The following is a 27,277-nucleotide window of genomic DNA, read 5'->3' on the forward strand; positions in this document are numbered from 1 at the left end:
CATGTAAAAAGAAACCTACTGTAATGAGAGGTTTTTCTTATTTTTTAATAGGATTTATTTTGCTGGAGAGCCAGACCACATTAGCTTTATATTTATGAAAGCCATGTTTGAAATCATAAACAGATGTTAAAGTATGCAAACTTTTTAATCGTCTTTGGAAATGAAAGTGAGCATTTTCCAAAATTATAATTTTTAATAGTGTGAATAGGATTGTACATTTGTGCATGTGGTGTTTAATGTTACTGTGATGCAGACTTGCAGTAGTATAACAGCTACCCCAGATCCTGATGCTCTGGAAATAATACTCCTTCCATCGTTTGATGTACAATGATAGAGCACAATGCAATGCTTTGTTAACCTTAGCTAATTAAGACCCACTATTAGTAGTAGGGGAGCAGAGGAAATTGCCTTTATTGTAACGCATGTGATGGTCTGTTGCAATCAACCATGGCCAACGATTGAAATTTATATTACCACTAATTAGCTGACAGGGAAGAAAAAACAACACTCCAAAGTTCTAATAATGTTTGCAGCCATGAAGAATTCAGTCTGTAGCCTAATTTGCAACAGTTAAATATAGACTATTGGAGAATGGAACGCGATTGCCACAGATGACAGCTTTTTAAAGCGATGCTGTGTCTACAAAGGGCTTTGGGGGAGTATTTCTATCTCTGGCATAATATCTGTCAGCGATAACCAGAGCTCTGTAGGCTGAAGCTCTTCTGTTGGAGTCAGAATAAGGATTCAAACTCTAGGATGCCCTTCTGTGCTGTGTGATGCTGAGATGGACCCGATGAGTGACCTGAATCCTGGTATTATTTTAATTTGTTTGGGTCTAAACCCAAATATCAGGATTGTACTTTGCCAGTGAGCCATTTCCCCAGCAGGACATGGGTTAAAATTAACCTGTATCTGTGCTGGGGTTGATTCAAGGCTATGCAGACCTAGAGGTCAGGAGCGACGAAGACATTCAAACTCTCTCTTGCTGAGCAGCCTGCATTCCCAGTAACTGCTGTTTGATAAAAACATAATTTGACTTCTGTTAAAGTTTCTTATACCGGAAGGTAGGTAGTCTTTATTTAATCTCACTGATGAAGTTTCAGGCATTAGCAATTGCTTCTCTTCTAGCCCTGGATGCTTCCTCTGCCTTTCTCCAGTGCTGGATCCAGCGTTCCTTTCATTTTTGCTATTTCCCTTCCACAACACCACAGTGCTAAGTCTCTCTTCATCTTCTTTCTCATAAACTACATGTAAGTCAATCAAACCACTGAAGTCTCCCACTACTACAGTATTTTTTTTCTAGTCTTGTATCAATTTTGTGTCTCTCTTCCATCCCTAAGGATCCTGATGTGGATGGATCAAGACTTCTCATACAGCTTTCAGTGATGGATACAGACTCTCTCTGCCCAGGTTGTGCATGCTGAAAGCAGCACATGAATTAATTTTGCCCATAGACCACGTAAAATTGGATCCCTCCTGGACAGGCTAGAGTCTCACCTTCTGTTTGTTCAACTAGTGTCCCACATTCCTACATATGGAATTTTGCCTTTGTGTTATTAAATACCATTTCTTCAACTGAATTCAGTTTCCCATGTGATCCAGATCAGCAGCTGCACTAGGTCTGTGACAACTCCTCCCACCATCAGAGCAGAGACTACACACTTGAAGTTCTGCTCCTCTTGGTTCCTATTGTATATAAAGGTGAAGTTGTAGGGCAGAAGCATCCAACTCCTTGTGAACCCTGATCTAATGTGTTGATGCTTGGCTCAGGCTGCATCCAGCAACAGAAGTTAAAGACTCAGATAACAGGTAGGAAGTCAGCTGAGTCCTACCAAGGGAGCTATATGGCACTGTGGGATCTTTTGAGGTCATGCTCGCTCCCGAACTGCTTTTCAGCCCTCTGTGATGCAGCAGAGGCATGCCCAGAGATTTGTGAGGGATCTGCATATAATGGCTCTCTGGGGCATATATCTGATATTCTCTTTTTGAGCAACATATAACATGATCCTTAGCAACAGATGACGTCTCTCTTGCACTGGGCAGCAGGCCCAGATGAGGGCCCTGCAACCAGCTTTGGAAATGTATTTTGCTAACCCATTGGTCACTGACACCCTGGCTCACAAAACCACATGGATGCAAAGCAGGACTTCATGGCTGCGAGTATTTCCCATTACCCATTGGTAACTGGTGGTTCCTAGCTACCTACCAGATATTTTGCTCTGCTTGCTGTGTTTACATGGGATGCACCACAGTTTCATAGTCACCCATGTCTCCTCTAAGGGGAAAGTTCCAGGTTCCCTGTATTTGTCTTTATCATCGTGTAACAGGACATAGGTGTATGATTCAAACATAGATATGGGTATATATTACCACACTGTTTTTTGTTTGATTGTTGAAATGTCATATGCACTATATCATTTTAAACTTTCAGTGATTATTTGGCTCACTTCAGAGCACACCTTCAAAGTCACTCCTGGAAAAGGGGCTTTCATCCTGAGATCACTCTCCAGTGCATACACAGTAGAGTGGCATGAGTCCACTGTCAGCCACAGGCTCAGAGTGGTGTTTTGTCCAATTCAAGCTCAACAGGAGTAACATGCAGAAATTGATGCTGGTGATGCTGAGCTCCTGGGGAGAACTCTAATTCTTCCACCGTAAGGAGAATCACACAGTATGGGGATGAGAGTAGGAGGGAGGTGTCTGAGATATCTAAGGTGTTGACTTCACTAGTGTCCACTGCATCAGTGTTTGAATAACCTGGGGGGGGTATGAAGGTGTGCCAAGGTATCAGCAGTTGTGCTCAGCTGGGTTGCAGGAGGTATGGCCTGATGAAGTGGATGGTTGTATCCCATTAGGTGGAATGTCTTCCCTTCCAGGCCGGAGTGATCATGTTACCCAAGTGACTGGTGTCTGAAAATCAGAACTATTGAGCCTAAAGGAACTTAGAAAACATCATTGAACTATTTAATATAGATTTTTCAGCACTGGGGGAAGGAGGGTGTCTATTCTTTCAAATACATTTTAATAGCAGTAATAATACTTCTATAATGCTTTATCCAAAGGGTTTCATGAGATGTATAAACAAACTATTTTACTTTTTATGTTTTGGTTTACCCAGCTTTAAAATATATTAAATATTTACCTCAGTGTGGTGTTACGAGGATTTAGTTTGTTCAAGTGATCTGCCAAGATCAGCCAGGAAGCATGCTTTTGAATAAAAAACAGACTTTCAGTGTTTTTCATGTGATGGTGGTGGCTTTCTGAAAAGAATATACACTCCTTTGTATTTTTTCACTCAAGCTTCTGGATGAAATTAGAAAACAGAATAAAAAAATGAATAGGAATGGTCATTTTGGGTAGCCTTCAAACATCTATCTTTTTTTTTTTCTTCTTTTTTGTGGACCTATTCCAGTGCATTGGCAGAAAAATACTTAGACTAGCTGTGAGGCTGTAAGCGAAACTTGTGATGAATTCAGAGCTTCCAACACAGCAGCACCAGCTCAAACAACTGCGGTGCTAATACACTTGGAATTGGAAACTCAATAAAATAATAAAATAAAAAAAAAAAAAAGTTAAAAGAAGAGAAGTATCTGTTTGCTGACTTCTGTTTTCAGAAGCATGGTTTCAGTCTTGTTTTCCTGTGGCAATCAATGATTCATGAATTCAGGACTAGAGTGCTATCATCAGAAAAAAACGTTGCATGCCTGTGGTTTGTTTTGCACAATAACAGATTTCAAGGTGACAGGTGCTGGAGTGGTATGATAGATTGGGTAGGGTGAATCCAGTCTGGCTTGGTTTCACTGGAATTCCATCAGCCGGAAGGTCTCAGACATTTTCACGGTGTAGACCCCACCTTAGCAGAGAGAATGTGTTATGGCCAGTCCCCTACATCACCTCCCTCCCATCCATAATCAGAAAACATTCCTGTGGCCACCCTAGCAAATACATACATGGGAAAGTAGCATTAGGAAAGTATTTCATGAATTCTTAGCTGTCTTTTAATCCAGCAACTGAAAACAAGGAGTTTAGCCAACATCAAATGACTGCCCGTGTCTGTATGGATCATCAGCAGCCCATATATCATATCTTGGAGATCTTGGTCTTACAAAACCCTGTGGAGCAGATGCTCCACATTTTGTTGCTGCCAGCAGCCATGCTCACTGTATACTCTTGGCCCATACAATGTACCTGGAATATTTGAACTTACTCTAAATATAACACAATATCTGCTTGTATTTGCAGAAACCCTACGTCTGTAAAATCCCTGGCTGCACAAAGAGGTACACAGACCCTAGTTCCCTCAGGAAACACGTCAAGACCGTACACGGGCCTGATGCCCATGTCACGAAGAAGCAGCGCAATGACGTTCACCCAAGGCCACCTCCTCTCAAGGAAAATGGGGACAATGAGGCAAGCGCCAAGCAAAGCAGCAAGGTTTCAGAGGAGAGCCCCGAGGCCAACAGCACCACGAGGAGCATGGAGGATTGCTTACAAGTCAAAACGATAAAAACAGAGAATTCTGTGGTAAGAGCAGTTGCTCTTGGCAGAAATCACATGGGCCCTAATTTCCCCAATGCAATGGGGGCATGAAGCATTTGCATGCGATTTACCTCTGCCCACAGTTGCCCTTCACCTGCCAACACCCTAGAGATCAAGTCCAGAGATGAGACTGCAGGTCAGGGCCCAGTCCAATACATTTTGCACCTTTTCTACCCAGCATCACAAATTCCCACCCTTGGAGTCACAGGGACCCCGTGATGCCTGGTATTATGTTTGGCCTGCCTTTGCTGTGCACATGGGTAAAACATGGCAATATCACAGAGTTATGGTCAAATAAGCTTTACCCTCCTCTCCAGTTTAAACTGAGCAACAGACACAGGACACAGATCAATGAAGGTGTCTTGAAGCACAAGTCCATCCCTTTTCTCCTCTTTCTCCTTCCCACCCTCTTCCTTGTTTTACTTTCCAGGCTGCTGCAGCAAAGTTTTGCTGGTACATGCTGTTGTGGCCTGATGTTGTGGTCTAATGAAGATGATGGCAATATAAGTAGCTGTTTTATTTTTGCCATGTGTCTTGAAGTTAAGTTCTTCAGGCCTGTCCACCACACAGAGAAGCCTGGAATCAATGGGGTTGACAGGAGACTCTTGAGATCATCTGGTCCAACCCCCTGCTCAAGCAGGCTCAGCTAGAGGAGTATACTCAGCTCAGGAGTATACAAGTTCACTGCAGGACCCCCAGCTGCCTGAGAAAATTGTAGTGGGATGACAGGGTGGGGAAGTGGTGCCAGGAATAAACAGGTGAGCTAGAACGAATAGTCCTTCTGTGGCCCACAGAGTATGGACTTGCAGTCAACCATGATCATGCTTTACAGCCCCATGAGTTGCCTCTAGCAGAAACAACGACCATTTAACAGCCTTTTGGCCATTACAGCAGCTCCACAGTAGGCAGTAGCATGGTCAGTGGTGCTAACAAAGTATGTATAGTGAAGGGCCCAAAAACATTCAAGGCTCTTCCTATGGAGGGAGCCCACCTGCTCCTCAGCACACTGCTGCTGGTGAAGGAGAAGGGGCAATGAACACACAGGAGCACTTCTACCTTTTATAATTATCTTCACCTGCATACCCAGGGTTCTGATCTCCTGTACCAGCTCAGAGTGGGGCAGGGTACGGGCTGGATATGGCAGAAATGGCCTTCACCTGTGCAGGAGGGTGCAAAATATAGTCCCCAAACTTCTTGCTGTAGCTGAAAAAAATTTGAGCTCCAAAATACGTTTTCTTGATTTGATTCCAAGCTGAAAGATTGTTATTCCAATCAAACAACATGCCCTGAAGGTACAGAGATTGTCTGGAGAAGGTTAAGGGATGTGCCTTTGGACAAGTTAGTAATGAGTTTCATGTTTCAGTTAGGAAGGAGTTGAGTATTTTCACATCCAAGTTGTCTCTTACTGACTAAAGGAACAGTGTTACCTTACTGACACTCAGCACTGGGTTATAAAAACAGACTGTGAGAACCACTGGACAGAATGACCTCTCTCCAGTACTCTTCCTCTGTGTGTTTCTTTTTTGATTATGAAAACATGGACACAAAACTGGTTCCCCACCCGGTTTCTCCTGAAGGTGTGAGCTTGTTTTCCCAGCTCTGCGCTCCCAGGGCTGCAGCCAAGGTGTCTCACTGGCAGCAGGGTCCATGGGTCAGATGTTCCTCTATGCTCTCCCTGTCCAGTGCTTTACTCATGTGTATATAACAGGCAGCATCTGACCTGGAGGTCTCACTTCCATCTCCTCTTTTGTGATTAAGGACAGGGTGGTGGGAGGGGTGAGATGCTTCACTGGTTCTCATTGCTCCAAGGCCCCTTGTTTTTGCCCAGCTTTGGGTCTAGTCCCAAACCTACAGAGCCTGGTGGGAAGTCTCTCGTAGGAGTTTTTATCTGGGCCTACAAACTGAAAAGGTGCTTGTAAAAAAGACGGAGAGAGACATTTTACCAAGGCCTGTAGTGATAGGACAAGCAGTAATGGTTTTAAACTCAGAGAGGGTAGGTTTAGATTAGATGTTAGGAAGAAACAAGTGGCCCAGAGAAGCTGTGGATGCCCCATCCCTGGAAGTGTTCATGGCAAGATGGGGTGGGCCTTCAGCAACCTGGTCTGGTGGGACGTGTCCCTGCCCACGGCAGGGGGGGTGGACTAGATGATCTTTAGAGGTCTCTTCCAGCCCAAACCATTCTATAAGTCTGTGGCAAGGAAGGCAGGGTATGGGAGGAGGAGATGCTTGCAATTTGTGTTGTATTCTGCATTCCCCTCTTCTTCCTTTTACTAACACGGTCTTTACTGTCAATGCTGTCTTTGTCCTAACAACCTGTTCTTTATTCCCACTTACCCCTCCTTACTCTACCTTCCTAAGGACAGTCGGTACTAAGGTGAGCAAAGAAATCCTTTTTGTTAAAATTGCTGCGTAAGGCATGGTCTCCAGCAGACCTCCTGTCTCCAACAAACCCGACGGGAAGGGGGTGAGGGGTGCAGAGCAGAGCAATGGGGAGGGACAGGGGATATTTGCTTAAGGGTGAAAAGGGGAGGAGCATAATGCTTGAGGACTCCCCCGTCACGTTGTTCTCAACATCACAACTCCCATTAAATTGTGGGATCACAATCTCTATCATCCCGACCGAAGGGCTGTGAGGCCATCAGAGCCAGTCAGCCCTGCCTGTGAGGGCTACTACAGGGCAAAATAAAACATCACCTGCACTCCCACCTCGGCCTGGGGCAAAGCATGTTGCCTTTTCAGCACTCCCATTTTCTGACAGTTGCTGGAGCATGGGCCTCGAGCAGAGAAGCCAGGCATCCTGTCGGGCAGCAGCAACTGCTGCCTCTGAGCAAGTTCAGACTATTTAGTGTCTGCTGTGAATAAACTCCTCAATGTGAAATGCAATTTCTGATGTAAATAAAATAAGCGTTTATGTTGCTTATCTCTTATCTGCAAGTGGGAGTTTGCAAACAGTAAACCAGGTTTTTACCTGGCTGGGAAGTTTGTCAGCTAGTGTAATTATATGTTAGGGTATTTTAAAGACAGAAATACATTGTGTCTGAAATACTTAGACCTTGATCCTGTGTTAGATAAGCCTGTGCTTGCCGCAACATACCTTGCACAACCAGGTAGTGTGCTGCTTCTCTTCAAGAAGCATCTGTCCCTTCATTGTTTGGTGGAACATCATTTGGTTCCTCTCTGCACCTGGGATAGGGCCAAACATGGAGCCCACTGGAGATGTTGGGCTCCTGGTTTCTTTCCACCTGTCCAACTCCTCCTCTTTTCCTTCCCCAAGATGTGTCAGTCCAGTCCTGGTGGCCAGTCGTCATGCAGCAGTGAACCGTCACCCCTTGGCAGCACCAACAACAATGACAGTGGAGTAGAAATGAACATGCACAGCGGGGGAAGTCTGGGAGATCTGACGGCGTTGGATGACAACGCTCCTGTTGTGGACTCAACGGTCTCATCTGGTAATTCGACAGTCAGCCTGCAGCTAAGGAAACACATGACGACGATGCAACGACTTGAACAGCTCAAGAAAGAGAAACTCAAGACAGTTAAGGATTCCTGCTCATGGGTGAGCCCAGCTCCACAAGCCAGAAACACCAAGCTGCCTCCCATCTCAGGAAACGGTAAGCTGTGGGCCTGGGCCTTGTCCTGTAGAACCCTCCACAGCTTGGCATAGGTCTTATAAATAAGAGTCTGCCCTGAGAGGGGATCATTTCTTATGGCCTCTGAGTCAGTCCTTGCTGGACAGAGATGTCAGGTAAAATGGAGAGCTTGGGTGGAAACACAGCCATCTGGTTACATGCAACAGAAATCCAGATGGCACAGCTAGGAAGGGAGGTGAAGGTCTCTTGTTCCTGGGCTTGTCCAGAACCCAGCAGCAGGTGTCCTCAGCATCCCAGCGGCAGCCACAAGCCTGCTTGGATTTGTTCCAGCAGTAACAGTTCCCCAAGGGCTGACGTGCCTCCTGGGAAACTGCTGGAGCATAGCAGCAATACAGCCAAGCCCTCCATACCAGATCTTGCTCCAGCAGGCCTGCTGTCACTTCGAGGGCTCGTGGCTATTCCCTACAGCTTCATATGCTAGTTTTACACTGACTGGGAGGTTCCTGATTAAGGTGTCTCGATGATCCCTTTGTGGTCCTCTAACTTCTATGACTGTTCACACCAGTCCTACTTTTTTTTTTTTTCCCACTAAAAAAAGCTCATGTGGAGGGATTTCCTCAGCAACTGAGCACCAGTGGGGGGTACACACTGCAAATACTCTGCAGCAGGGATAACTTGTCTTCTCTCCCCAGATTTCTTGCTCTTTGTACATACACACAAAGCTGTAGATGAAGCTTTGAATTCACTAGCAGCAAATGAAATTCACTATCATCCCTATAAAATGTTTGGGGGTGGCTTACTGTGTCTCTGCTTCAGCACCTAGAAAATTACCAAGCAGAATTTCTCAGCTAACTAAACCTTTTCCTTCCCCACAACCTTTCTCTCAGGCTCTGTTCTAGAAAATAGCGGTGGTTCTTCTGCTACGCTGCCTAATCCAAGAATAATGGAGCTGTCTGTCAATGAGGTTACGATGCTGAACCAACTCAACGAGCGCCGTGATAGTACGACAAGCACCATCAGCTCTGCCTACACTGTGAGCCGCCGATCATCAGGGATTTCCCCGTACTTCTCCAGCCGCCGCTCCAGCGAGGCTTCGCAGCTCGGGCACCGTCCCAATAACACGAGCTCTGCCGACTCCTATGACCCGATTTCAACTGATGCTTCCCGTCGGTCAAGCGAGGCGAGCCAGTGCAGCGGGATGCCAGGTCTGCTCAACCTCACGCCAGCTCAGCACTACAGGCTGAAAGCCAAGTACGCTGCTGCTACAGGGGGCCCTCCTCCGACTCCCCTGCCGAACATGGAGAGGATGACCCTGAAGAACAGGATCTCACTAATGGATGGGCCAGAGCCCACCTTGCCCTCCATCCGCCTCCCGCCAGGCCCCAGGCGTTGCAGCGATGGCAACACCTATGGCTACACATCGGCCGCAACATTTCCACATGAGGTGCCAGGCAACTGCACAAGACGGGCGAGTGACCCAGTGAGGAGACCTGCTGGAGACCCTCAGGCCCTCCCGCGAGTTCACCGCTTCAACAGCACCAACAGCATGAACCCCTTCCATCCTCCACACCCCACAGACAGGAGGAATTTCAGCCTCCAGAGCTACGGGCGCTCCGACGGGAACCTCCCCCGGCACACCTACTCACCCCGGCCACTGAGCATCAGCGAAAACATCGCCATGGAAGCTATGTCTGGGGAGGCGGAGGCACCAGTTGGAGACGACGACATTATGCTGCCAGATGACGTGGTGCAGTACATCAAGTCTCAGAACAACGGGACAGCGGCTGAGAGCACTTCCATGGGGTATGGCAACGAGATGCAGAGCTTCCAGGGAGGTGGAAAGCTGCAGCCCCCGGCCTTTCCTGGCCAGCGCAGGATGGCGGTGGCTGAGGCGAGCATGAGCCATTTGGGGCCCATGATGGCAGAGTGTCCCATGAGCTTTGACGCTCCCTCAGACATGAATAAAAATAACATGCCTGTCCAGTGGAACGAAGTCAGCTCAGGTACGGTTGATATGATGTCCAATCAGTCGAAGCAGCAGTTTTCGCAAGGGAACTTAGCAGTGGTGCAGCAGAAGCAGAACTTTGGTCAGTACCAGAGCTACAACCAGCAGCAGATGCAGCTACCAGAGAACAACATGAATGTAACACAGCAGAGCTTTATGCAAAGAAACGTGGGCATGGACGGTCAGAGGCTAAACTGTATGCAGCTGCGGCAGCAGCCAATGAGCCTAGGCCCCGGTATAAACCCCGATCTGGGCTCTCACACAGGGTATAACCAATCTCATCAGATGCTGAGCCCCAGTGCAATCAGCAGCAACCCAAATCAGATCTCTCCTTCTTGTAGCAGCATGGCAGCAAAGCCCGGACCCCACCTTCACCCTCAGCAAATGGACATGGCAACCGACCCTTCGTTAATGGTCAGCAGCAACAGCGAGCGCACAATGCTCAACCAGGTCATGCACGAACCGAGTCAGCAGAACTACTCATCTCAGCAGACCCACCTGAACTTCCCCATGGCTCAAGAGGCCTTTCACCAGCCCATCATGCCCTCCAACCAGCCCAGCTATGAGCCCCAGCAGAGCATGATGGGCTCAGCGGCGCAGCCTTATCCAGCCGGCATGGTCCAGCCTCGTCCCCCACCTGAGCCGAGCCCGGCCAGCAGAGCCCGCGGCCTCCGCACCGTGCAGCAGCTGGGCTACATGAGAACTCCCCACCCTACAAACACCATGAGCCCGGGCCAGGAGGCGGCGGAGGCTGTGCACAAAAGAACCGGTGACATGTTGCCCGCGCTGGCCCAGCAGTGTGCAGACGGCACAAGGGAAAACAATTTGATGTACTATTACGGCCAGATCCACATGTACGAACAAAACAGCAGCTTTGATAATCAGGCGGACTGCAGGGTCAGACAGCAGCAGTGCGCGCTGAACGGCAAGCCGGCTGCGCTGCCTTCCCCGGGAGCGAACCAGGTGTCCAGCACGGTGGACTCGCAAGGTCTTGAGCCACCCCAAATAGATTTTGATGCCATCATGGACGATGGGGACCACTCGAGCCTGATGTCGGGAACCCTGAGCCCCAGCATCCTGCAGAACCTCTCCCAGAACTCCTCTCGCCTGACGACTCCACGAAACTCTCTGACACTGCCCACCATTCCCACGGGAATAAGCAATATGGCAATAGGCGATATGAGCTCCATGCTGACCACGCTGGCAGAAGAGAGTAAATTTCTCAACATGATGTCCTAACAGTAAAGCACAAGGCCTGAGCGCTATCCAAGGGGTCTGTGTGAAGCAGTTTTATGAATGTGCTTTTGAAAAATAATCTGTTTCAATAGAGTAGATTTTTTTTTTTTTGATAAGTATTAAATACATTAAAGGGATTCAAAGTAAAAAAAAAAAAATTAAAGTCTCTGTACAGAGTTATGTAAACTACACCCAGGCAGTTCAGCACTGCAAGGGTGCACCTCTAGTAATATTTTTGGCTTGGTTTCCCAGAGCACTGAATGGTATTGCCACCAAGCCAGGAGACTGCATGAGCGTGGTTCAAGACGAAACCCTCCCTCCTTGGCAGCCCTGTAGATAGCGCTCCCCGTCATTTTCCATTAGTTACGTTTGCAGAAATTTAATTTTCAACCCGCCCCAGAAAGAAACGGGAGGACGTGGGTTTGATCAGAATAAAAGCCATACTATGTACTCTGCTCTGATGAGAGCAGTGTTTAGTTAAGTCTCCAAACAAGCCCTCTGCCAGCAGTATTGTTTTATACCGTAAATACCTTTGTACCTTGCAAAGAGCATCGATTCCAAATGGCTTCTCAGCAAAGTGCCTTACCATGCTTTCATGTTAAATAGCCAAGGCCTCTCTTCCTTTAAAAATCAAATATAGTGTATTGCCAGAAGCGTATATAAAATGTACATTTATAAAAACATAGTGGTGTTTCTGAGAAAACATTGGAAAGACACATTGATGAGACACTTGAAAGGTGAATGCACACTTTGATCAGATGTGTTTACAACGTGGTTTATATCAAGTGCAGAGTGGAGCAGAGGCCTGGGAACAGCAATCACTGGGAAATAATCCCCCGTGGCAGGACGGCTGCAGTGTGCAGAGTGACACACGCGCATACCTGTGCGCCCTCTGAGCGGCAGCGGCGCGGCACGGGGACTTTCTGCGGGGGCCCTGAATGTCTTTTTAATGTCAGATTTCTGAAGCATGCATTACCATATCCCTCTGCAGCTTTGCAACGGCTTCGCTTTCTTTTGGGTTTTCCAAGCTAAGGTGCTTGTATAGAAAAGAGATAGTGATGGAGAGTGGTTTCGATTGTTTCAGCCCAGTCTGCAGGCAGTGCTGTGGGAGATTGGTCTGTCCAGGGTTCACTTACTGCATGCAGGGTTCTGCCTGGGCTCCATGTACACGCCAGGCACGTGACTGCACTAACGGGAGGCCAAGCATGAGCTAATAAACCCTCCCCAGCAAGGAGGCTTGTTGGCAGGGACCCAGTGCTGCATTAATGTGTCCCACCGCTTCGGTCAGTATGAAAAGAGCTGCTGTATCCAAAAAGTATACCCTGGACAACCCACAAACTGCTCTTTGTACCCAGGCTGGTTCAGTTCAGCGCTGCACCTGCAGTCTGCAGTGTAGGCAAACATCTGGATAGTCTCAAAACAGGTATTTGAATCAAAATAGCGGCTCTGTCTGTGAGAATATCCTGCAAACATTCTTGGGGAAGAGATGGGAGGAGCAGGGCCTCCCAAAGCCAAATCCTCCACCAAAATACAACTGCTTAGAGTAATGATTAGTTGTTTCCAAGGCCAGGCTCATCTGGCACTGAAGTCAATCTTGTTGCATTATTTATTTTGTTGTCATTAGACAGAAGGGTAAAAGTGGTGGGGTGCGTGTACTTGAGCAGGAAGACTTGTTTAACTTCTGACTGCTCTCACAGCACCAAATACTTTGTGCCCTGTTTGTTAAAGGGAAGGGGAAAAGTGTGCCATCCTCCCCAGGTTCTCACAGTTTGACCAAACACATCTTCAGGGCCTCGGCCTCTCCTTGCCATCTCCCATCTCCTCTCCATACTGATGTTCTCACTTGCGTCTGACTCTGTCCCCTGCATTGGACAGGGGCAGCTCTGTAGAGGTGCGTTCTGGTGTCCTAACGTCCCTGCTTTCCTTTTGCACAAGCTGTTGTGTCAGGCTCACTGTTCCCAGCATGACCAGGAGCTGCTGTGAAATGCCACGTGTTACCTCCAGGCAAACTAAGCAGTATTTCAAGCCCCAGCAGCCATGGTTGGCAGTGCTGGGTTGGCTCAGCCCTGCTGCCAGGTAGGGCACAGCTGGTGCAGGGAGGCGCTGCCCAGCATCCTGCGATCTCACCCGTCCTCATCCCAAATGCAAAGGGTGTGCACAGGATGCTCTCACCCCTGGCCTTCACAACTCAAGCCCCCGTGACTCCACTGATGTCCTGGGGGTGTGAGGACAGGAAAGCAAAGCAAGGTGCCTGGCTGTTTATTTGTGTCTCCCGTGACAGGTGTATGTAAAGGGATTGTTTTATAGTCCGCTGTATATATTCTCCTGCAGTTACTGACCTTGCCCTTGCCTTTGCATTTATGAAAAGAGGGCAGTACGTATTTTAGGATGTTGTATGTTGTCCTGGACGCTTGGAGTGCAACTGGGCATCCCTTGTGCTGAGATGGATCAGGCCTTTGTGTGTCCTTTGACTGCTAATCTGATTTTTTCAACAGCTGCATAGGGCAATGGTGGCTACTGAGTCCCTCTTCACAGATAACTCATTTGCAAAAGATCAAATGCAAAAGCAAAACCAAATCTCCAATGACTTGAGATTTCTCAGACTTTCCAGTGGTGGTCTTCCTTCATTTACTGAAATAGTATTATAATAACCATTCCAGCACTGTATATATTATGTATAGAAGACATCATTACTAAAAGTACGGTAGGTGAATTGTTCTGTCAAATTTATATCTTAAGAACATTTTTAGCTGTTTTCTACATCATAAGAACAGAGATAACATGCTGAAACTGTATATAAACCTTTTGTACATTAAAAAGTAATTTTTTTTCATAATTCCTTGTGCCTGTTGTTACTGCCTTTTATTGATAATGGTGGTTGGCATTGGTCTGGCATTGCCATACCAACACGGTCAGATGGACTCGGGTGGTGCCTAGGAATGGGTGGTGAGGAGATGGATGGGCCTGGTGTGTGAGCCACTGCATGATGCTGCCTGGGTTCAGATCAGAAAAGCCATGATGAGCCATGACAATGACTAGATGAAATTTCTCCACAACGACTAGTTGAAATCTCCACTTGAGAGACTGATTTTCAATTTGATTTCATAGATGAGGGAGGATGTGGACTGGGTGAGAGCTTTAGGGGAAGCTGGGGAGGCTGTTCATAGGTGAGCATTATGGGCACAGCAATGAATTTCGGATAAAGTCAGCTGTTAAGCAAAGCAGTTGGTGTGTGAATCAGCCATAGAACTTCGTGCACATGAACCAGAAGCTTCAAGCGCCTGAAAGAATGTCCTCATTTTGCTTCAGGCAGGACTCCTGCTGAGCTTATCAGTAGAATCAGGTAAGTTTGGGACAAATCCTCACCCTGTAATCTGGATTCCCTCATAATCAGCGGCAAGAGATGGACATGCCCTAAAACACAATTAATCTTTCCTGTTTTAGACACGTAGGATGGGGTGGATTGTACTCTGGAAGGCATCAGTCATCCTCCTCATTTATTGCAGGATGAGGTGAATCCCATGCTCTTGTGACTCTTGCATCAGTCTCAGCAGTCTGAGGTTGAGCCAGGGAACAAGATGTTGATTAACGTGTTAATGATCCTGTTAGTCTGCAAATCCATTGGATAAATATCACACCCTTCTGAACTGTCCAAGAACTACACAAATAACATTTTTTAAAATGCAGTAATATTATTAAAGGGAAATGGTTCAGAGCTTTTCTATTGACAAAAGGCTTTGGAGACTCAGATCAGCTCCTACTGCTTTTCTACTTCAAACACTTAAAGTGAGTCTCTAATCTAGATCAAATGCCACTTCTAGCCAGTATTTCACTTTAGAGTTTGATCGGGGCACACCTCTGCCTGTGTAAGAACATCTTTATTACTTAAACTGGGTCAATATTTCCTAGGAATACACCCGAGGTTATGTACCAGCATACACTTTTTTACTGCCTAGCCATCCTGGAATCAACAGAGATGGAAAGGCTCATTCGTCCAACCGTAAGAAGGTAATAAACCTTCTGCAACAACTGGTATTTGTAAGCCAGACCCTTGGAGTTTATACAACTGTGAGAACATCGTAATATTCAATTAACCCTCTTTTTAATTGATCGTCTCCCTTATGAAATTGAAATATCCTAACAGGGCTGATTCTGACCCTCTGGTGAGTGTTACTTTATTCCACTCCCAAAACTGTTGAGGGCACAGGAGGAGTAAGATCCCATTCTGGGTAAGACCATCGCAGCCCTTTGAAATTGCACTAATATCGAAAGTTTTCCTGGAGGGGAGAAAAAGTCCATAAAAGCTACTGTTGCTGGATCTGATTGCACTTACTGAGTACAGAGTCATTCCAATGGCTCTTTATTGCAGTGGTCTCAGTAGGGATGACATAGGAGCTCTTGTTCTTTACGAGCTGTTGGATCTACTTGGAAGAGCATACGTGTTGTAAATAAATGGTGTGGTTTATATTATTGGAAGGACAATTTATAACCAACCAAGGCCTCTTGCAGACAGCTATTTAACTTGTAAGTAAAATGACCTAACACTTAAGAAATTTAGAAGCTACAAAACAACCTATGTTGTGGCCAATATACTTATTTCTCACCCTTGATTTATGCTTCATGTAAAATTTGAAATGGCTATATTAAATATGTTTGCTGTAAAAATAAAATTAAAAAACAAAAATAAAAAAGGCAAAGTGATGCTTTCACACACACCGAAGGTTTGTGACTACTGGAGCTTGTTCCAATTGCACTAACACCTGTGATTCATTGCACTGGTCCCTTGCCCTCCCTATTTCCATTTTCCCCACACTGGCCTGTCAGGCAGATATGTAGGGGGCACAGTGGCCTGCCTGCTGTCAACTTTGAAAGAGCTGCTGCACTCACCAACAGTGCACTTGCTGGAAATGTCTCTAAGTATCAATGTCTTGCTGAAAACCAAACTCTGTGGCTACTGCTCCCACGCGCCCTGTGGACATTTTTCTCCATCAGAGAGGCCATTTTACAACTGTATCTCTATGATAATTTGTATGGTGGTATCACCGAGGAGCAACAGACATGGCAAGAAACACCAAAAGGCAGCTCCTGCATCAGGAAACCGGGCATGGAGCTATATAAATCTTTGGTCTGGGTTGCTCTGGCTAGTCTTAACTCTTAATAAGTACAGCCCAGGGCAATCTCCATAAAGAAAGGACTTTAAAGGAAGGACTCAGAGCAGAACCTTGGTCTGATGCTCTGAACAATTTTCTAAAAGAGTCACACTCTCCCATTCATTTTCCCTTTCCTACTCCTTTTTCTTTCTCCCTCCCTTGACTATACAAAAAGACTACAGATAAAGACAACCTTCACATACACCTCCCTTTCCCCCATCACTGTGCCTACTCTGTTCCTCTCCAGGAAGGACCCCAGAGCGCTCTGCCCATACAGACAGCCTCTCTATCAGTGTTTGACAGACAGACAGTTGCATTTTTTGACTCAGAAGCACGAGGAACAGCTTTCCTGACACCTGCAGAGGGAATGGTGCAGGAGAAGAGCACATACTGCACAGCTGGATGTTGGCCAGAACACAGGTTTGTGCTACAGCGTAGTGGTAGTGGTTAAAACAGATCAAGTGAAATGAGGAGAGCAGTAGGGAAGGGAGAAAAACTCATGTCAAAACAGGGATAATTTTCTTTCATGGCTTTCTGTCTCGCAGTGTTGTTCTCACTTCCAAAATGTCGGCAGCCATGAGGAGTTACTGGCCATGACAAAAGGAAAACAAGGAAGCGAAGCTTAGGTATATTTGTGGGCGTGAGATCTAGTTTTGAAGATAATTTTACATCTGTAGATCTTTACATTAAGGGCTTTGGGGAACAAAAGCACCTACGTGGGCTCTGTTACCCTCCCATGCCCACTACTCGGACAACTGGCCATGCTGGCAGCCACCGCCAGGCCAGGCAGCAAGGCTGGGGGCACAGGTCCCAGCCCGCACCCGGGAGGCTCCATCCAGCCACACAGGTGGCGGTGGCATGGCTGTGACGGTGACTGAGGGCATGACTGGGGCTGATTCACTGCAGGCTCGGAGAGGAGAAGCAGGCCCGGGCCTGGAGTCTGTAGGTGGCCTGCCCCACCCTTTGGCAACGCCAGCCTCCTGCCCTTGGCTGCAGACCTCGGAGCAAAGGCGCTCCCAGCCCCAGCGGCTCGGCCAAGCTGCAGGAAACACACGTGCTGCTCCATTTCTGCCCACTGTTATTGCATAGCAGCAAGCTGATAATCTCCAGGTGGCTTTATTGGCCCCATTTCCCTGCTGGCAATGCGGCCCTCCGCAAGGGTACCTGTCTGCTGCACTTACCCAGCTATCTGGCAGCCGAGCAAAGTGTCTCAGCTGACTGAAAAGTGATGTGTTAATTTTTTATTTTTTTTTCTTCACGAAAATGTCTTGATGCAAATCATTTAACCTCCGTGTCACTCATCAATAATGACAATAAGTGAAATTCGATCGCGTTACATGAAGTGCACAGAGGATTAAACATCACTCCAGGCACACTGAAAGTGGGCGGCATTACTCTATCTGGGAGATCTTAAGGAGGGGGCGAGAAAACGGGTTTTGCTGTGCAGGCCAGGAGGCTGCACCCATGTAACACCAGCACCCACTGATGAGGGTGCTCCCAGTGACGATCCTCATCGCAGGCCAGCGACTTTCCCTAGTTAGCAGCCGTCCAGGAACCAAACAGGTCTCACCTTGCTCGAGGAATGCTCAGGAAATGATCGCCTGTCTTAGCAATGTCTGGAGATTTGTCAGTGAGAATGAAAAATGTTTTCAGGGAAAAGAAACTGGGGCTGAGCCAGGTGAATGTTTCTACTTAATTGAAAAAAAAAAAAAAAAAAAAAGATCCCAGCATTTCCATCACTAACTGGAATAAGTGGGAGCGTTTTGAACAGATCAGCAGTGGTCTAGGTGTTGAAAGCACCAATGAGACCCAAGTATTTGAGAAGACTTCTCTCAGAGATGAGAGCCAGCTTTGTGGCCACTGAACACTTCCAGAAAAATGGACTGTAAATGCACAAATTAAAAGGTAAATTTAAAATCTGATCTGACTTATAAACCCTTTCAAAAATTCAACACATACTAAGAGTGCATTAATGAGTTTAGCCTAAAAACCTTCCAAATCTAAATCTTGGATTTAGAAAAACACGAGGCTGATGTGACTTCCAAGTAGTCTTGTAGAAGTGATATCAACAGAATTTTCAGCTAAAATATTATCACTACATTCTTTTAATTAACATTTTAGCTGTCATTTACTTTAAAAAAAAAAAAAAAAAAAAAAAGTAGAGAGATGGGTTGGCTTCATTGTAGGTGAATCAGTACCAGAAAAAGTCATGTCTCAAGGGGCCCATGAGGAGCTGTTTTCCACCCCTGCTTTTCCTATGAAGTTCTTCCACTTGTGAGAAATAGATACCAAGCAGAACTCACAAAAGAAAAAAGTGCATAATAAAGTCAGGGAATGAGAGCCCTTTAGATTAGTAACATACTTCCTTATAAAAGGAAAAAACACATTTTTAGTTCTGTTTAAAATTATTCCAACTAAAACACTAAGTACTATACTTTGTTATGATTAGATTAGCTAAGGTAAAACACCTTTCCTAGCCCTCATTTCAGTGCTGACATGAGACAACTCAGGCCAAGTGCTGGCCCAAATGATTCAGCAGCGCTCAGAAATGGTTCACTTGGTAATGCAAATGGTGAACAAAGGGAGCCTTTTCTCCCCTCAGAGTAAAATCCATAGATGGACAGGAGGTTTATTTATTTAAAGATATTCAAACTTCTTTACTACTATTAGAAAGGAACCTGCTGTTTCTTCAATGAAAATAACTGCAGAACCATCAGAGGGCTATAATTGTAAACTTGGTCTTCACAGCCAGTGCATAAATGCTCTCTACTAGGCTGCATGAAAACCACTCAGATTAGAAAACACAATTCTCGAATGAACCCAATTGGGTACCACACTGAAGGAGATTATCTTCTAGCATGAATAGCACAAGAGGAGCCCGACATAATTTATCTTGCTAGGTAAGTAACCACAGGACCACGCTAGGAGCATTTGTGACTGCAAGTCCATACAACTAAGCCAGAGAAGGTCTTGCGGTTAGGCTTGATCTGTGTGTTTCTTTTGGTAGTGGTGGTTTGTTTTCTGTTAAGACACTGAATTTTGAGCCTGCCATTTTTCATAGCCACAGAAAGCACAGAGATCTGGCACTAACAGGCAAAACTAGCCAAGAGGTGGAAACGACACCCAAGAAACATCTCACTGACCTCATGGAAGAGTGTGAACAGACCCTGTCCTCAGGGGGATTTTTTCTGGAGATAGACAAGAATACAAGTTTAGTAGAGACTGAGATGAGGTGATGTTCCACTTTACCTAAATGTTACCAGGAGTATACAAGCCAGAATCCTTTTGTAGACAAGCAGCAGATGCTCTGGCATTGCGAGAGGAGGACAAGCCACAGGGCCTCTCTCATCACAATTGCCCTATGTTCCTTGGGCTTCAGGCATGTTTCCCCTGGACAGGGTATGCCACTTTCTAGAGAAAAAAAACAATTCACGCTCACCCTTTGCCACTGCCAATATGTGCAGCTGCCTTACTTAGACATGTCTTGTAGAGCAACCTGCTACTGCGTTCGAGAGTGTGTTAGCATTTTTTGAGTTTTTCTACTGTGTCCTGGGATTGTGTTTTTTCTTGTTGTTTGTTTGTTTTTGTTTTGTTTTGCCATTTGGTTTTTGTTTGGCTTTGTCTTTTTGATAAAATAGCACATAATGTTGCTTTCCTTTTAGCTACTGAGGAAATAGCTTTTGTCCAAGCTGGTCAGTCAGCAATGGAAAAAGCCCAAACATCACCAGTCAGAGGTGCCTTTAGCAGAGAAGCCAGAGCTTTTCATCTGTGCAAACTGAGAAAATTCAGCTTTCCAGCTCAGAACATGAAATTTCTCTGAAGAACTATGTGACAGTTTTGGGAAAAGTGTCTTTCCTGAAAAGCACTGGTGGTGGGAGAAACCATCAGAAGCATCACACAAAGCACAGCAGTAAGTATACTAAGAAGCAGGAGTAGGTCTGAGCCCAGTGACTCAGAAGCAATAAGCTGCATTGCCCAGGTAGGATGGACAACTCAAAGACCACTAAAATGTACCGCAATGTACATGACAGCAGGCTCCAGCCACCTGCAGGCTTCACAGTGTGCTCAAGGTCATGTAAAACGAAGACAGCTCTGTCTGCACGCCACGTGTCAGGAAGCAGGAGATGGAGCCGGTCAGGGTATAATCCAGTTAGGTGGGACATCTGAAAGACCATATGAAAACACTGGAGGTACAATAACTCTTTGGACTGGATTTTCTGGCAGTCATGCAAGCTTTTTTGTTTTGTTTGCAATATAAAGGATGAGACAATGCTGGTACCATCAATGCTTCAACCAAGAGGCAAATATCTCATTTAAAAGTTTATTTTAATGAAGGCCTCCAGCTGGAAAGGTTATTTATTAACCTCTTATTTACAAATTGAGCCCTGATTTGAAAATTAAGGCATTGTAATTTAATATTAACCCACATGTCAGAAAATAATGAGACAAACTACAGGGAAAATTGCATTCCATATTGCAAAAGACCCATTTTATTTATAATGACCAGGATTACAAGTCATGCCAACATTGATGGATCATACTTTAAAAATCTTGATAGCTCATTCATTTCTATAATTATATTTATTACAAATTAAATAAGTTGCGGACACCCTTGATATACAAAGAGACAAAATTAATTTGTGAATCAGTATTAATCTGTCATCAAACTAAATGAACTCTCTTTCTGGCAGCCTACTGAATGTAATGTACTGTACCCGGCTTTCCGTGATCCTTGGGACAAGTAAGTGGTGGAAGGGCAAGTTCCAGCTGTTGAAGGAACATGTCTTCACTTGGGTGTATGTCACTTCTCAGTATGGCTTTTAAGATCAAGAGCTAAGATTTCAATAGAAAACATTCTGGGCCAATTTATAGAAAATAATATGACTTCTGGTGTTTCTGTGAGCCTTGGTGCAAGGGCTCTACAGCCAGGTCCCTGAATGCAATCAGAACTCCATGGACCTCAGCTGCAGCCAAGCCCTGCAGCCTGGCCATCCCTAATCCAGCCCTCAGGTCAGGAGGAGAATATGGTGTGCAGCTGTTTATCACTTTTACTCTAACCCTCATATCTAGATAGAAACTGAAATGTCATGTTTCTTACTGCTGTTTTTTTCTGGAAAATGCAGGGCCTGAGTTTTTGAGGCACAACACTGTGGTGTGCAGCGGCAGCAGTGTGATGCTGTGTGCAGTGGGAGGCAGCCCAAGCGGCACGGGGCGATGCTCATGCCCCTTGGCCGAAGGAGAAGAACATCCTCAGCTGTTGGGATGCTCCTGGATGAGATTACAGACCCTAATGCTCAACAACTGCTGCTGTGCTTAGCCGAAATGTGTGCCCATCTGCTCTGGGGTTTTGTGCCCATAGACAAGGAGTCCTGCCAGCTTCAGGAGGACTCAGGCTTTCCTCCAAATTACTAAATTTGAAGTCAAAAAAAAACAAAAAACAAACAAACAAAAAAAAACAGGCTCAGTGCTGCACATCATCCCTGTAGACACAAACAAAGTGCATTAGGAAGGGCGGGTAGCTGCCTGATAGCCTGTCCCCTTGCCACCAGCCTCTCCATCCCCAGCACTACCCCCAGAGTCAGTGGTACTGAGCGAGATATGACACAACTCAGCTAAGGTGGCAGAAGTTCTTGTATGCCCTTCTGGGGAGCAGAGAAATATCCCAGTGCTTACATTCTTCTTGGTTTTAATTTTTCACCAACTTTTTTTTTTTTAACTTTCCAACTTCACAGCTCTCCCAGAGGGAGGTGCACAAGCTCATCGTCCTGGAGGCAAATTTCCAACTCCAGAAGGTTGGACCCCATCCAAAGTTAGCCAAAATACACTGAACTCCCCCACCATACTCTGCCACTCTCTCCATGTCATTTAACATCTAGGATCAACTAATAAAGTGCGAGATGTAGAAATGTCATTTAGAGTTACCTACCCGTAACTAAATAACTTTGTAATGAATGAAAGACCATTTTGAGCTGATGCCTTAAAGACTAACTTCATCTCCATAAAGGAAGAAATATGACTCGAACAGAGGCAGCCTGCATGTGGCATTAACAAACCCTCTTTGTGTTTCTATAGGAAAGGCTGACACCAAGTGAGTTGTGTGCTTGCATCATCTTCACCTTATTTCTGCTTTAATACCGATGACTCCACCTCAAAATATTGCTCCAGCTTTAGGTCTGCTTGGAGGCAGCTGGTGGGCCTCTTTTCTATGAAACGGAGGGCTGGAAAGGTGTTTTTGAGCTGAAATTTTTTTCCTGGGTTAACTGCAGTTACAGAGCAAGAACAGTACCTGGTTTAGTAATAAAACCGTAATTAATTCTGACCATTCATAAAGGAAAAGTCAGTAAGCCAGAAGAAATAATTTACACGTCTTCATATGACAGTGTTTTTCCATTCACCTTTTTTTTGGAGCATTTCCTTCAAAAGATGTTAAGCCCATACATTACTATTTAAAGAGTCTAATTCAACCCAGGCAATAATGACCTATAAATATTCATGATTTTGTTTTAACATTAAAATAACATCTGTTTCAAAACATCTGCAATCTGTTTTCAATGCTTCGGTAACATTTAAATTAACTGTAACTAATACAATAAACCACTATTAGGGATAATGATAATGAAAGATGCCCTATTAAGAGACACGAACAACATGGAACTGAATGAAAAACCAAATGGGGCTGGGGAGGGGAGAAAAAAAAAAAAAAAAAAAAAAAAAACAGTCAGAAACCAAAGCTCCTTGGAACTCAAAATCACTACTATGGGCGAGTTTCCTGTGTGTAGGACTATTGTTCAAGGGTCTCAGCTGCTGCGCCTCGGCTCAGCTCGGGTCCCGTTCCAGTTTCCACTGCGAGAGCCATGATTTACGGCCCGGCAGTGGGAACGCTTTGAAGGCGGGGGGAGGCTCGTGCTCTCCAGCTGGAGGGGCCCGCCAAGTGGTTCGGAGCTTGAGAAGCCGGCACAGCCTGCAAAGGGCTCTCCCACCAGATGCGGTTAACGAGCCCATTAACCTCACCTCCTGTCCTACGATGGCCCTGGCGAGCCTCAGTGCCACGCTGATGGGCACAAGGGCACCCAAAATCGTCAAATTCCCCACCCCCAATAAAGGGCTTTTGTTTCCTGCTATGATTCTTTTTTTTCCTCTCTTTTTCTCCCATTGCCAGGAGAGATGACATCATGAACATCTGCCTACGGTTGCTGTGAGGGGAAGGTGAAGGCCGGCGCGGGACAGAGCCGGGGAGGAAGGCAGCCGCCCTCCCTGCCGGTGGGCTGACACCGAGCGCCTCCACCAGTGCCGCGGCTGGAGGGCTTTGCCTTCAGGAGCATCTCGGCGGGTCGGGCCGTCGGTCATAAATCTATTTGTTTAAAAATTAGACTTAGCGCTTTGCGGTTTGCTGGTTGTTTTCTTTGAAGTCAGCCCTCCCTCTCCCCTTCTCCCACTCGCGCGCAAAAATCCAGGAGGCGTTTTTAATCTCCTGGACCAAACGCAAACGGATGGAGCAGCGTAAAGTGAGGATTACAGCAGCTGGCCTTGCTCTTTTCAGATGATTTCTTTGAAAAGGAGCAGTCTGTATTAAAAGGCTTTTTTTTTTCCCAGTTGAAACAAAGTCGGGACCTGCCGCACATCTGTGCGGGCTCAGCCCAGCAGGAGCAGCTGCTCAAGCGGTTGCAGTGGCACCTCCTCACCCAGCAAGGCACCCAGACTGGGACTAGGGCCTGGGGGGCCACCGCCGTGCCTTCCCAGCAGCGACGGGAGCCTGTGGAAAGCAGGGCATAAATTCAAACCATTTAAAGAGTGATTAAGACTTCCCCTGATTACTGCTCCGCATGATATTGAATGCTTCGGCTGGCGGTGATTTATTGAAGTAATATATAATATGCTGCATTCAGTTAACAGTCCCCATCAAGCACAATCTAGCTGAAGAAAAAAAAAAAAAATGAAAAAAGAAAAAAGAAAAAAAGAAAAAGAGCGAGGGAGAGAGTGTGCTCTAAGAGGAAATCTCCCTGGATTTAAGGGAAATTGAAATATGCACATGGTAATCTGTGTCCAAAGCTTTTAGCACTTCAAGAAGTGCCAGTTGCTAATGCCACTGGCTAAAGCCAGCATTGCTTGGATGGCTGGTGGCCCCAGTGACGTCCTCACCCCCTCCTTCCCTCCACCACTGACACCTGGCTCTTCCACCCAGGCTACTTTGAGGTGGATGCGTGGCTTTTTTGTTAACATCTGTTTTATTCCATGGCAAAGGTTCAGGTTCGGCTTCCTCAGCTAAGGGGAGGCAGCATTGCAGGGCTTCGCGCACGGCCACCAGCCCCACACCAACATGAGAAACCAGTGGTGACCGCAGCCAGCATGGGAAAAAGCTGGGGCTGGCAGGCAAAAAAGAGAAACCAGCAATATAAGCACTCAGTCTAGCTCCAACACTTTTAATGCTTCAGTTCCAACAGCAGAAGTAGCTCTTAGTTATGCAGGGAAGAGGTTTATTTGTTTTCATATACGATGTTTGATGTATTATCACTCCTTTAGGACCTGATTCAATGAGATACCTCCGCAGTGGGCTAATTTTAAGGCGTCATCTTCAATTAACGGTGATCTCAATCACCAGCCTTCCAAAATAAGGTGGCTGGGTTAGAAATGATAAGATTATTAATCAAATGTTTTATTTGACATTTGCTTTTAAGGATCCGTGCCTCCAAGTTGTTGGTTGGTGTGTTGTTTTTGTTGTTGTTTTTTTTTCCCCTGAAGGCATAAGAATTGGAAATAACTTTTACAAGCTAGCAACAATGAAAGCAATACCCCAACACAAGCGCCTTTGCTCCACAACCTGGGGCTTTTGTGAAACCTAGACGAGCTGCCCAGAAATCACAAGCATTGTTAAACTTTGCCAGCTCACCAAAACCAGCACCTGAAAACAAACGGGGTTGGTTTCGTGTTCTCTGCTTCTGAAACTGGTGGAATTAGATCCACTAACAAATTTAAGGAGAAAGACTTTTCTTCAGCTCTGACGTTCTTGCATGGAAGTCGTAGAGTTGTTCTTCTTCAGCAGGGCAGGAAAGTGAACTGTGGTTGGTACATGATGGGCATCAGTACCTGTGAGATGTATATAAATATGTATTTATATGTATGTGTGTATATATATACATCTCTCTGCAATGCACAGTGATGGGAGCAGCACAAGGCTCATCCCTCACCCCAGGGCAGGCACATGCCAGCTGTAGGGTCTTGTCCCGAGGGCCAGAAACCCTAGAGCTCCTCTGGAAAATGTCTGTCAGAACGTTTTAGCTTGGGCATCACATTTTCCCTTAATCTCACTCTCAGAAATGACGGCATCATTTTAGCTGTAACTTTCCAAATCAAACTCAGCCCAAGGCATGGAAAAAATCCTGCTACAAGTCTGGCCGAGCTGTAGGCTGCAGGGTCTCCCGACGGGAATGCTCGGGCAGCCTTGCAGGGAGGTGGCAGCCCCATCCTTGGTGCTGAGCTTCACCAGCCCCGGCACCACGAACCTCGGTACTGCAGCTGCAAAACTACTGCTGGTTCTGAGACCAGTAATGCAAAAAAAAATGCATATGCAAGAAATTGCCTTTTTTTTTTTTTTTACACAGTTTGATTATCCGTCATGATAAGACATTACTTAAAGCAGTGGTGACACTGTCTAATCATTCTTGTGAAATATAGACTTCTCTCTCCACTTCAGACAGAGCCGACATTAATACACATTTATGCAAAGCAGAGCTGGAGCTGTCAGGGGCTAATCTTTACAAGTATGATAAATGATGTTTATTTTCAGTGATGGAACGAAACACCCGGGCTGACAATAATTGTAATAAAAAGGACAGATCAACTTCTATAAAGTGATTGAATTACCAGTCTATTGCATTAATGCCTGATCTTGGCTCTGTCATAAACCTGCTTTAGGTTACCGACGCCTGCGTGTTAGGAAGCATCCACCTTCAAGCAGACACCCTGCCCTTGACCTGTGGGCATGCCAGGGAGTCACTGCTGGAGGCAGTTTTTGGCCAGGCATGCTTCTCCTCGCTCACAGCACGGTAACATTTCCTCTGCTCAGGCCAACAGTAAAGCATCTCTGTCTCATGAACCTCGTAAAGAGTTACAGACCAAAGCTCAGCGGCCACTTGCACCTCTTCTGTGCAGACGTAGTGCCCAAGCCCTCATACCAAGGGATGTTACCATGGGTTTGTTGCTCCTGCCTGCAGTACAGGTCGGCTCCACCAACACCCACAAGGACCAGCAAAAGGACAGCCACCACCAGAGCCCCCTTGAAGCATTCAAAATAGCAAGAGACTAACTTCACCTGCCTTCTGTCGGTAGTGGAAAGAAAACACTTGTTCAGCTCTCAGAATGGATAGCTGTCATGGGAAAGAGACAGAGTTTTTAAGTCACAATTCTGACTTACATATAAAAACTGAAGAGAAAAAAGAAAATGGAGCTCATGATCCATCCCTCACAACACAGCAATCTGAAAACACTTTGTTTCAGGTCAATTGGAACATTTGTTTGCATTTTGGGATTATTTCCTTTAGAGGTTTTCTATTCCATTATGTTTATATTTAGTATAAATTTCATATTTAGAGTACTGCTTGTTTCTATTCCAGTTCAGATTTGTATAGCATTATTCTGTTTCATAACTCATTTTGTATTTTTCATACAAGAATTTATGCTGCGGCATACATTAATGCACAGTGGTGCCAAAGAGAAGTCATTTCAGACTGAACACTTGCAGTGCCCCAGTCTGACAGCTG

The 27,277-nt window shown here is 45.8% G+C and overlaps 1 protein-coding gene and 1 long non-coding RNA gene across 12 annotated transcripts in view; one reads left to right on the forward strand and one right to left on the reverse strand.

The window, feature by feature from the left end:
• Positions 1-14,200, forward strand: part of GLI2 (GLI family zinc finger 2) — a 203,995-nt gene extending 189,795 nt beyond the window's left edge. For all 9 annotated transcript variants that reach the window (XM_068687462.1, XM_068687463.1, XM_068687460.1 and 6 more), the window contains 3 exons: positions 4,243-4,524; positions 7,814-8,150; positions 9,017-14,200. In XM_068687462.1, coding sequence (XP_068543563.1) covers positions 4,243-4,524; positions 7,814-8,150; positions 9,017-11,373 — 2,976 coding nt within the window. In that variant the 3' untranslated portion in view covers positions 11,374-14,200. The remainder of the gene's footprint in view (positions 1-4,242; positions 4,525-7,813; positions 8,151-9,016) is intronic.
• A 6,788-nt stretch (positions 14,201-20,988) lies between these two features.
• Positions 20,989-27,277, reverse strand: part of LOC137858963 (uncharacterized) — a 41,309-nt gene continuing 35,020 nt past the window's right edge. The window contains exons 4-5 of one of the 3 annotated variants that reach the window (XR_011098100.1): positions 26,825-26,884; positions 20,989-25,604 (exon numbers count right to left, since the gene is read on the reverse strand). This is a non-coding gene — a long non-coding RNA (uncharacterized lncRNA). The remainder of the gene's footprint in view (positions 25,605-26,824; positions 26,885-27,277) is intronic. The other 2 variants (XR_011098101.1, XR_011098099.1) reach the window with 2 other exon arrangements.

The sequence above is a fragment of the Anas acuta genome, chromosome 6 (assembly GCF_963932015.1).
Source record: "Anas acuta chromosome 6, bAnaAcu1.1, whole genome shotgun sequence".
In the NCBI taxonomy this organism is placed as follows: domain Eukaryota; kingdom Metazoa; phylum Chordata; class Aves; order Anseriformes; family Anatidae; genus Anas; species Anas acuta.